Raw genomic sequence first — 11,743 nt, 5'->3', positions numbered from 1 at the left:
AGGTTTGAGCACCCGAGGAAAGTCTACGTAGTCACGGGGAGAATATATAAATTCCATACAGATAGCACCCGTAGTCAGGATTGAACCTGGGTCCCTGACGCTGTATGGCATCAACTCTACCACAGCGCCACCATGCTGTCGCAGACACTTTGTATTTTTTTTATTCGCTCTTCTTTGAAGGTGAGACATTGAAAGTCACCATACACCAGTGAGGGCAGGAGTGGGCTTCAATTTAATTTCCCTTCCTCCGTAACGTACTGAGGTTTGTAAGTCACAAATTGGGCTCCGGAGGGGGTCATTGAACCCGATGACCTTCAGATGGAAAAGTCCCTGAGCCACAGCTGGTTATAACATTCCCCTTTTACTAAACAAAAGTATCCCGCTGTTTACACGAGTCTGGCAGGCAAAGCACATGGAATAGAACTTAGCACGGAGCAGTAAGCTTGCAAAAGAGAAGCGGTAGGTAAAAATACATTAAACACCCAGAAGAAATGAAGCTAAAAAAACATAAGGTGGTTCAACGTGTGAATAAATGATGAGCTAAACAAACTGAAGCCTGAAAGGACTGTGTTCATGACTGATCTGAGACACTCCAACAACGTCACTACTTCCCTATAAATATAGGTCGGATTGAGCAAACATTCAGTGCCTCCCTGGGCCGCTAACTCTGCATCCTGGTTTAGATTCTTCTGCTGGCTTCTCTGGGAGGTATCCCAGCCTTCAGAATTGCTGTCTGGGCATTTGGATTTCACTATGGCAGGACCAAAAATCATTTGGGTTGCTTGTGTCTGCATTGCAATAATGTCCATCGTCACAGCACAATCATCCAGGTCGAAACCTAAAACTGGTAAAGGTAATCAAAGTCTCATTCTATATATGTGTGCGTGATATATAGTGGAACTGTGATATGTAGTGTGTGATATATTGTGTGAGTGTGATTTTTAGGGTGTGATATATGGTGTATTGGTCAGTGGACAGGTGCTATAGACCTGCACGGGAAGGTACACGCTCCCGCCCCCATGAGTCTAGGGCAGATGGGGCTCATCAGCCTGGGAAGGCAGTCCATCTAGGAGAGGGAAAACTCTGATTTAAAACCCCCACTGCCTTGTGGCCATATCCATTCATGGAAAAGGCTCCTGGAGTAAACCTCATGAAAATCCGGAGTCGGAGCCCCTAAGGCAGTTTGTTGTTGTCAACAACCTCGCTCTGGCAGCTCCTGCGACGGCGCTGGTGCCAAACTGTAACGGCTCTGCTGTTCCTTTGGATCGATCAGCGACGTGGAGAGGGGGGACGTGCTGCATGGGCAACAGCCTGTCCTCCATATGACATCATCCAGGCTTGCATCTGACCACATCACCTGCAAACTAGGATGCATCACCCATGGTCAGTCATGACCGAGGGGGGCCTGCTACTATATGGTGTTATGTATAGTGTTAGTGTGGTCTGCAGTGTGTGATATATAATGTGTAATATAGTGTAAGTGTGATATTTAGTGTGTGATATATTGTGTGTGACATAAATAGTGTATGTGATACGGTGTGTATGTGGATGTGTGATAGACAATGTATGTATGTGCATTTATGATACGTAGTGTGCGCTTCTGTTTTTAAATGTATTGTGTGTCTGTATGTGTGCTACATAGCACGTGTGTGATGTGTAGCATGTTTGTATGATATGTAATGTGTACGTGTGCATGCAGAGAAATGCGAGCAGATTCTTTGCTCTGTGTGAGTGAAAGAATGAATGTTCAGTTCAGTTTACTTTATTGCCATGTGCACCGAGGTAGTGTGAAAAACTTTTTGTTTTGTGCTAAGAAAATTATTTCTCTGAGCAGAAGAAAATAATTTCTCTGCGAATGTGTGAGCACGAGTATGTTTGCATGTAAATGCTATTCTATAGTGTTTACTTGTACATGTGCATTGTGTTATTGTGGAAGGGGTGTAGTTGCTGATGGGTTGGTGGTAATTGAAAAGTGAGGCAGATAACATCAAAGCCACGAGGATAAGAGTCACACTAAAACAGTGCACAACATAAAGTCTGAGATGCCTCCTGTGTATGTCCATGTGTGTGTGTGTCTGTGTATGTTCAATGGTGCTTTTATTGTCATGTGCAAACAAACAGTGAAATTATTTTCTTACATACAGTCCAGTACAGCTTTGCCATACTTAAGCACATCCTTGATTAGCAAGTGTACAGAAATAATCCACTGATCCTGAATGCAAGTCGCATGTGTATGTCTGTGTGTGTGTGTACGTGTGGTGTGTGTGTCCGACTGAGGCTATATCTGTGCTGACACAAAGCTTTGTCTATTTAAGAGCTGTCCGTACATATATACTTACATATATACTTACCACTCCAGTAGAAAATATGCTCGGTGTGAAGAGAAAGGCGTCCTGCACCAGCAATAATGATTCTTTTAGAAAGCTTTCTGTAATAAAATAATTAACGATTCCCCTCAAATGATGTAGGTTAAGTTTATGCATCTCTGAGTAGAATGTGTTTGATCCTCTGCAGTAGGTTTGCCACCCAAGTCGTCTTACTGTGGAGTGAAGGCTTCTCGACTCTGCACTGCTGCAATGTTTTTCTAAGCCTGTGTAAACCGGAAATGTCTCTCAGTTTAAACGCCATGAATGAACTGATAGAGCAGAGTTGGATTAATGTTGCTATTGCTGGTATTCGCACGGAGTCAGCAAAGTGGTTTTGTTTTCACTCATTTTGACCCTTTTATTCAGGTAGTGAAAAAATATCCTTTCCAATGGAATGGATCTAACATTAGCAGGAGAACGAGGGGACTGGAATTAAAACCTTTAGACTTTAGACTTTACTTTAGACATACTGTGCGGAAACAGGCCTTTCGGCCCACTGAGTCTGCGCTGACCAGCGATCACCCTGTGTACTGACCCTATCCTACACACAAGGGGACAATGTATAATTTTACCAAAGCCAATTAACAGGAAAACTGCAGGTCTTTGAAATGTGGGAGGAAACTGGGGCACACAGAGAAAACCCCCTCGCGGACACAGAGAGAACGTACAACTCAGTGCAGACAGCACCTGTAGTCAGGATCGAACCCAGGTCTCTGGTGCAGTACTGCAGCAACTCTGCCGCTGCTCCACTGTGCCGTCCTGAAGAAGAAGTATTTATTCCCTGACTAGTTCTGCTCTTTTCCAGGAATGTCAATTTCTCGTGTCAATCCCATTGTGTTATAATTATTCCTAACGTATATGCACAGAGCTTGAATTCTAAAAACGAACATTTGTCATCAGTGTAACTTAGCTCAACTGTTATTTGCAAAGACCATGTAAATACAGTGGGTCTATTAGTCAGTGTTAATTGCCAGACTCACATTGAGATCTTGCTTGGGCAGTGACAAAGCTCCCATTGTGAGCCCACTGTTGGTTAACATTCGGACATTTCTAATGTTCTTGTGCAAGTTTGTCAGAACTCTTCAACATCCTTGCTACTTTCAATGAAGAAATAAAACCATAGGACATAGGAGCAGATTTAGGCCATTCGGCCCATTGAGTCCACCCCACCATTCAATCAGGGCCAGTTCATATTTTCCCTTCAATCCCCATTCTCCTGCCTTCTCCCCGTAACCTTTGACTCTCTTACTAATCAAGAACCTATCAATCTCTGCTTTAAAAAATACCCAATGACTTGGCCTCCACCGTCTTCTGTGGCAATTAATTTTACAGATTCACCACTTTCTGGCTAAAGAAATTCCTCCCCATCCCCATTCTTTTATTCTGAGGCTGTTCCCATCTGGTATTAAACTCTCCCAGTTCCCATGAATGACTGAAGAGTTGCTTTTAATTGGCAACTTTTTCATCTTGTGCCATTGCTTCCATTTGATTGCTTCTTTATAGAGCTGGATTCCATGATTTATTGAGTGTGCAACTTTTCACAATGCAATGTCTTCCCTCAATTAACACATGCGGTTGGTGGCTTAAATGTCTCAGACGGTTTGCTTTTTTTAATATTATGTTTTCTTTTGCTTTCCTACAGTGCCATTACATTCCTTTTAGGGTAATTTGAGGTGCCATTTGTTGAGGTAGTTTTAAAGTACAGTCACAAATTTAATGGTGAAGACATGAGATTAAATTTAAGGAGAACGAGTTTACACACCATCAATGTGATGAGTAAAACACTCTGCCTTTAGGCATTAATATTGAGATAAACATTGCATAGGACACCAAGGAAAAACTCCCCAGGCCATCTCAGTAGCTCCAAGAAATCATTTATATTCAACTGAGAGAATAGATAGTCTATATTTTCTATGGTCTTAGTTTAACCCCTTGCGTAAGGAATGTTGCCTCTGAGAATGCCGCACTCTATCATCACTGAACTGGAGAACATGTGTTCAGTCGGCGGAACAGAAAGTAGGCTGGGAGATTGCTTTGCTGAACACCTACACTTATTTTGCCTTGGCCTACGCGATCTCCAGGATATCAAACATTTTAACTCCTCTTCCCATTCCCACATTGACCTTTCTGTCCTAGGCGTTCTCCACTGTCAGAGTGCGGTCATATGCAAATTGGAGGAATAGCACCTCATATTTCTCTTGGGCAACTTAAAACCCAGCAGTAGGAATGCTGATTTCACTAATTTCAAGTAACCCCTGCATTTTCTCTCTCTCTGCCCCTCCCCCGCCCTTGGGTCCTGCCAGTGTCACTGTTCGCATCCATACATCCCTTCGTTATCACCTGCTCCACAGCCAACAATGGACCCTTGTGGGCTTCACCTTTCCTTGGTGATTGGTGCAGGCTCTGATTTATTCTGTACCTTTTCATACTTCTAGTTTTCCTCTCCCCTGAATCTGAATTGGTTGGCAGGCAGGAAACAAAGAGTAGGGATTAACAGGTCCCTTTCAGAATGGCAGGCAGTGACTAGTGGGGTACCGCAAGGGTCGGTGCTGGGACTGCAGTTATTTACAATATACATCAATGATTTGGATGAAGGGATTCAAAGTAACATTAGCAAATTTGCAGATGACACAAAGCTGGGTGGCAGTGTGAACTGTGAGGAGGATGCTATGAGAATGCAGGGTGACTTGGACAGGTTGGGGGAGTGGGCAGATGCATGGCAGATGAAGTTTAATGTGGATAAATGTGTGGTTGTCCACTTTGGTATCAAAAACAGGAAGGCAGATTACTATCTAAATGGCGTCAAGTTGGGAAAAGGGGAAGTACAACGGGATCTGGGGGTCCTTGTTCATCAGTCTATGAAAGTAAGCATGCAGGTACAGCAGGCAGTGAAGAAAGCGAGTGGCATGTTGGCCTTTATAACAAGGTGAGTCGAGTATAGGAGCAAAGAGGTCCTTTTGCAGTTGTACAGGGTCCTAGTGAGATCACACCTGGAGTATTGTGTGCAGTTTTGGTCCCCTAATTTGAGGAACAACATTCTTGCTATTGAGGGAGTGCAGCATAGGTTTACGAGGTTAATTCCCGGGATGGCGGGACTATCATATGCTGAGAGAATGGAGTGGCTGGGCTTGTAGACTCTGGAGTTTAGAAGGATGAGAGGGAATCTTATTGAAACATATAAGATTGTTAAAGGTTTGGACACACTAGAGGCAGGAAACATGTTCCTGATGTTGGGGGAGTCCAGAACCAGGGCCCACAATTTAAGAATAAGGGGTAAACCATTTAGAACGGAGACGATGCAACACTTTTTCTCACAGAGAGAGGTGAGTCTGTGAAATTCTCTGCCTCAGATGGCGGTGGAGGCCGGTTCTCTGGATACTTTCAAGAGAGACCTAGATAGGGCACTTAAAGATAGCGGAGTCGGGGGATATGGGGAGAAAGCAGGAACGGGGTACTGATTGAGGATGATCAGCCATGATCACATTGAATGGCGGTTCTGGCTCGAAGGGCCGAATGGCTTACACCTGCACCTATTGTCTATTGTCTATTGTCTATTGAAGAAGTGTCTCGACTCCAAAACATCACCCATTCCTTTTCTCCAGAGATGCTGCCTGACCCACTGAGTTACTCCAGCATTTTGTATCTCTCTTCCCTCTAGAGATGCTGCCTGACCCGCTGACTTACTCCAACACTCCGTGTCCTTTTTTCGTTGCAGTATTTAATTTTCTGGTCCGATCTAAAAATAATGCAGGATTGCTTAATGTGTAGAGTGAGGAGTCTTGTCGGAAGATGAAGGGTAGCTGTTCAAGTCCCCTACAGAGACTTTCAGTCACATTTATGACAGTAACGTCACGTGTTGGTTGTTCCTGATGCCTCTGGTTCAAACATTGTACATACTGACTTCATTTAGGAACCTGTGGTAAGAGAGCTCCATCTTCTGGAACAAAGCAGGAATGGAATTACCTGATAAAATCGTTTATATGAGGATGGTGCACTGATAATGGATAGGCAAGTGCGTGCCATGATGCATTGTTATGAATGGATAAACTGAAATACTTGGCTCTGCCTCTCCTCTCTCCCAGCTTTCTTCTCCCCCACACAATCATTCTGAAGTAGGGTCCCGACCTGAAACCTCACCTCAATGAGTCAATGGTTCAATTGTGCCTTTATGGTCACATGTGCAAAGTGCTAACACACAGTGAAATTATTTTCTTGCAAGCAGTCCAGTAGAGTACCGTCATTGCCTATCCATGTCGCCTGACCCGGTCAGTTACTCCAGCACTTGGTGTCCTTTTTTGCAAACCAGCGTCTGCAGTTCCTGGTTTCTCCGTTTACGCATTGTAATGTATTCACCAACTCCATTGCCTTGCTAATCCCACACAGAGATTTACCTTCCTCTTGCTAGCGAGGTCTTGGTGGAAGTGAGGTAAGTTCATGCTTAGTTTATTGCTGTCACTGTACCAAAGGGAGAGAAAGGGAGAAGGAGGATGTTGTTAGAGGTCACCAAAAATTGGAGAATTCAATGTTCATACCATTGGGTTGTAAGTGGCGCAAGTGGAATATGAGGCGCTGTTCCTCCAGTGTTCGTGTGGCATCACTCTGACAGAGAATGGAGGGATATGGTTTCTGTCGGCAGATGAGATCAGTTTATCTTGGCCTCATGTTTGGTTCAGGCATTGTGGGCCAAAGAGCTGTTTCTGGGTGCTGTGCTGCTCTATGTTCTGATTAGAACGCTGCCTTGAGTAGGCACAGGCACGTGTCCTCACCTGAGTTCATAACTTCCTTCCCAAACGCTCAAATTGCAGGGAAAGCAACAATGTCCGCTAAGTAAACCAAGTACAATAATATTGCCAATGGCGACTTTCAGTGTAGTGATCTCCCTGGTTACATGTAGCTCTGATTCACCAGCATCAAACCCTGGTAAAACATGCACTACCTGACTCAGGAACAGCTTCTTCATTATCAGGCTTCTGGACAATCCTTCCACCAGCTAAGGTACTATTTGATTCACCTCAACCCCATTGAGCACATGGGACTCGTTCTATGGAACCGTCGCACTACAATGCTGAGAACTAGATTCTGTATTCTGTATCTTCCCCTTTGCTCTACCTATTGTACTTGAGTTTGACTTGATTTCGTTTATGTATTGTGTTATCTGAGTTAGGATAAACACAGTCATGGAATAACTCAGCGGGTCAGGCAGCATCTCTGGAGAAAATGGATGGGTGACGTTTCGGGTTGGGAACCTTCTTCAGACTGAAGAAGGGTCCTGACTCGAAATGTCACCCGTCCATTTTCTCCAGAGATGCTGTCTGACCCACTGAGTTACTCCAGCACTTTTCATCAATCTTCGGTACAAACCAGCATCTGCAGTTCTTTGTTTCCACATGTTATCTGATATGTTTGGATAGCAAGAAAAAATAAGTTTTCACTGTACCTCGGTATACATGATGATAATAAAGCCAAACTTAATCCTAAGTGAGATTAGTCCAGGTCGGCACCTGATGGCCATTATGGACCTGGGTTTGTTTCTGTACTGTATGACTACTTGAAGCTCTCACCACTAATTGCTGCATTGCATGACTGAGTGCTAACAGTGTAGTATTGCCGCTGGTCTTTTGCGAAGATATGACGATCGCTGTTCTCAGTCGCAGACACTGTCAAGTTTCGAGCGAAGCATCTCAAACATACTCTTCATTTTGTTCCGGCTAAATGACAGGTAAAGATGATTTGAGGAAAGAGATCGATAAACTGTGGCGGGAAGTAAACCTGCTGAAGGAGTCGCAGGCACTTCAGACTGGTGAGTAATCCAAATGGGGCAGTGACATGAATCAGTAATAAACCAACACCAATACCAGTAACTACTGGCCATCCTCATGCTAACTATCATCACTCCAATTAGTATTATCGCCATACACAGGAATCCTTATAGACTTTAGACATTAGAGACACAGTGCGAAACAGGCCCTTTGGCCCACGCCAACCATAAATCACTCACACACTAGCACTATCCTACACACTAGGGATAATTTACGAGTTATAGAAGCCAACTAACCTACAAAACCTGTACATCTTTGGAGTGTGGGAGGTAAACAGGTCATCCATAGAAAACCCACGCTGTCACAGGGAGAATGTACCAACTCCACACAGACAGCACCCATATTCAGGATTGAAACCAGTCCTCTGCCGTTGTCTGGCAGCAACTCTGCCGCTGCGCCACCATGCTGCCCCAGTTCTGTCCTGTCCCTGTTCACTCACAGTCACTACCTCCATCTTGGGAATGGTCTTCACCACGTTCCCAGTACCCGGCCTACTGTAAAGAGCACAACATGAATTAAAGTTCCTCTTCTCCCCCCACAGTTTGCCTGAGAGGGATAAAAGTTCACAAGAAGTGTTACCTGGCATCGAATATCGCAAAGAGCTACCACGCTGCTAATGAATATTGTATCGCCCAAGGAGGAACCTTGAGCATCCCACGAGACATCTCTGAAAACAACTCTATCCGTAGCTATGCCAAGAAGAGCCTGAATGGGGCAAAGGACTTCTGGATAGGGGTCAACGACATGACCTCTGAGGGCAAGTTTGTCGACGTCAATGGAATAGCCATTAATTACCTCAACTGGGACCGGAATAAGCCACGCGGTGGGACCCATGAGAACTGCGCGGCGGCGTCTATTAGCGGCAAATGGTCGGACGAAGTGTGTCGTAACGAGAAGAAATACATTTGCGAATACCTCATTCCTTAGAGCCCCCTCTCACACAGCCTACTCCAGAGTGGTTTTGGTCATAACCTTTCTGCTGTTCATTTTTCAGTGGAAGGTGTTGAAATAAGTATCTTCATGGATGTGCATTTTTCAATGATACCGAACAGTGATGGGTGGAAATGAATGTTAGACAATTGTGCATTAATATCAACATCACACCTACTGCCCAATTTATTAATTATTTAGTTGAGTTTGGTTTAGTTTAGAGATATAGCAGGGAAACAGGTATTTTATCCCACCGAGTCCATGCCGACCAGCGATTCCCGCACACTTACACTATCCAACACACACTAAGGACAATTTACGATTACACTAAGCCAATTAACCTACAAACCTGCGAGTGTCGGAGGAAACCAGAGATCCTGGAGAAAACCCACGCAGTCACGGGGAGAACATGCAAACTCTGTACAGAGTGCAGCATCAGTCAGGATCGAACCCGGATCTCTGGAACTGTAAGGCAGCAACTCTACTGGTGTGCCACCAGATGTTTATTGACAGGATCCTGGACATTGTTGCCAAGGATAGCATTTATTGTCTATCCCAAATTGCCCCCTGCCTTGAGTGGCTTGCTAATCCATGCAGACGCACACTTCAATGGTCTGTATTTTCTCAGCCACCATTACCATTGAAGTTAGCTTATAATTCCAAATTTATTTAGTTACCTGAATTGAAACTCCCTAATTAGCTTAGTGGGATCCAAATTCATCTCATTAATTTAATAGACCAGGCTTAGAATCATAGAGTCATAGAATCATACTGTGTGGAAACAGGCCCTTCAGCCCAACTTGTCCATGCCGACCAGATGCCCCGTCTACAGCAGTCCCACCTGCCAGTGTTTGACCCATATCCCTCTAAACATTTCCTATCCATTCTTGCCTCTAATCCAGTCATTTAGCCATTACCTTATTCTACACCGTTTGGAAGTGAATTGCAGGCAGGATATAGAGTGGGCTGCTTTTTGCAATGTTGTGCTTAAATACTAATTGATTTTCTACCCTGATTGTTTTTAGATTACATTTATTTTTTATTTTTTAAGGTCGATATTTGATATCATTCCTTCTGATTAGCACTGGCTGTTGGCAATATGGCATTCTGATTGACCAGAAGTTGGTAAAGCTTTCAAATATTGATGACAACCAGCAGAGATTGCCAAACTGTTTTTCTACAAACCCTTAGGCATTTTAGTAGATCTTAGCAAAATAATTTTAAGGTTATCATCCCTTTTAATACAGGAATTAAGTCCAATATAATGCATTAAGTGTTTCTCGGATAATTTTCAAACTGCGATTTCAAGAACCAAAGCCTTTCTTATTTTCCACCATGTCTGTCATTAAAGCAATTCCATGTAACATCACAGATGGAAGGTTTGGATTTTCCTTGGAATTTTGCTCCATAGTTTTCCATAGTTTCAGAATCCTCTACCTCAAGTGTATCATGTGTAGGCTTATTATTACATCTCTGATGAGATAGTTCTTATCATGTAGGTCAAACAGAGAATCATAGTCACACAGCACGGAAACAGGCCCACAGATCCATCACTGTTCATGAAGCATCCATTTTAATTATAATTTTTAGTATTAGAGATACAGCGTGGAAACAGGCCCTTCGTCCTACCGGGGTCCGTGCCGACCAGCGATCCCCGCATATTAACACTATCTCCTGTACCCACTAGGGACAATTTTTTACATTTACCAGGGCAATTAACTTACAAACCTGTATGTCTTGGGCGTGTGGGAGGAAACCGAAGATCTCGGAGAAAATCCATGCTGTTATGGGGAGAACTTATAATCTCTGTACACCCGCAGTCGGGATCGAACCCGGGTCTCCGGTGCTGCATTCGGTGTAAGGCAGCAACTCTACCGCTGAGCCACCGTGACTGCCCGTTTGCTCCCATCCCATTTTATTCTCCTAATATTTCTCCCTGGTTCTACCACTTAGTCATAGAGTCATGGAGCCATTCAGCACAGAAGCAGGCCCCTAGCCCATGCTGACCAAAATGTCCCATCTACACTAGTCCCACCTGCCCCTGTTTGACCCCATATCTCCTCTAAACCTTACTACACTTACCTACACAATAAAGGCAATTTACAGCAGCCAATTAATCTACCAACTCACAGATGCTGGAGGAAACCAGGGCACCTAGAGGAAACCCACACAGTCACGTGGGAAACATTCAAACTCCACACCGACAGTATGGGAGGTTAGGATTGAACCTGGGTCACTGAATCTGAAAGGCAGTATCGTAACCAGCTGCTCCACTGTGCTGCCGTTCTAAACCAAAAGGCAAAGATATTAAAGAAAGTGATTTTTTTTTAAATGCCCCCTAAGATCTTTCTCCTGACTGTCTTGCAACAGTGTTTAGGGAATTAACATTTAATTGGTGAAGACTCCAGGCCACCTTTGGAAAGTTGACATCCATAACATGAATGGGACAACTTCTGCCCATCAAGAGAAAGAATCTTCAGACCCAATAACTAATGTGATCAACCCATGTTAACTGATATTTCTCAGCTTGTGTTTTCCATTGCAGCATTTGCTATCTAAAAGTCTGCACTTTCTGATGGTTATGTCTTTAGAAGCAACACTCTGAAACCATATACTCTACCATTAGTT

The 11,743-nt window shown here is 43.9% G+C and overlaps 1 protein-coding gene across 1 annotated transcript; it reads left to right on the top strand.

Moving 5' to 3' along the window:
• Positions 1–631: 631 nt before the first annotated feature.
• Positions 632–9,423, top strand: clec3a (C-type lectin domain family 3 member A). The gene is made up of 3 exons (XM_033035854.1): positions 632–853; positions 8,086–8,166; positions 8,727–9,423. Exons 1-3 carry the CDS (start codon positions 754–756, stop codon positions 9,110–9,112), a joined length of 567 nt encoding a protein of 188 aa, XP_032891745.1. The 5' UTR covers positions 632–753; the 3' UTR covers positions 9,113–9,423.
• Positions 9,424–11,743: the final 2,320 nt, after the last annotated feature.

This window comes from Amblyraja radiata, chromosome 17, assembly GCF_010909765.2.
Source record: "Amblyraja radiata isolate CabotCenter1 chromosome 17, sAmbRad1.1.pri, whole genome shotgun sequence".
Classification (NCBI taxonomy): domain Eukaryota; kingdom Metazoa; phylum Chordata; class Chondrichthyes; order Rajiformes; family Rajidae; genus Amblyraja; species Amblyraja radiata.
This window is presented reverse-complemented; position numbering and strand designations above follow the sequence as displayed.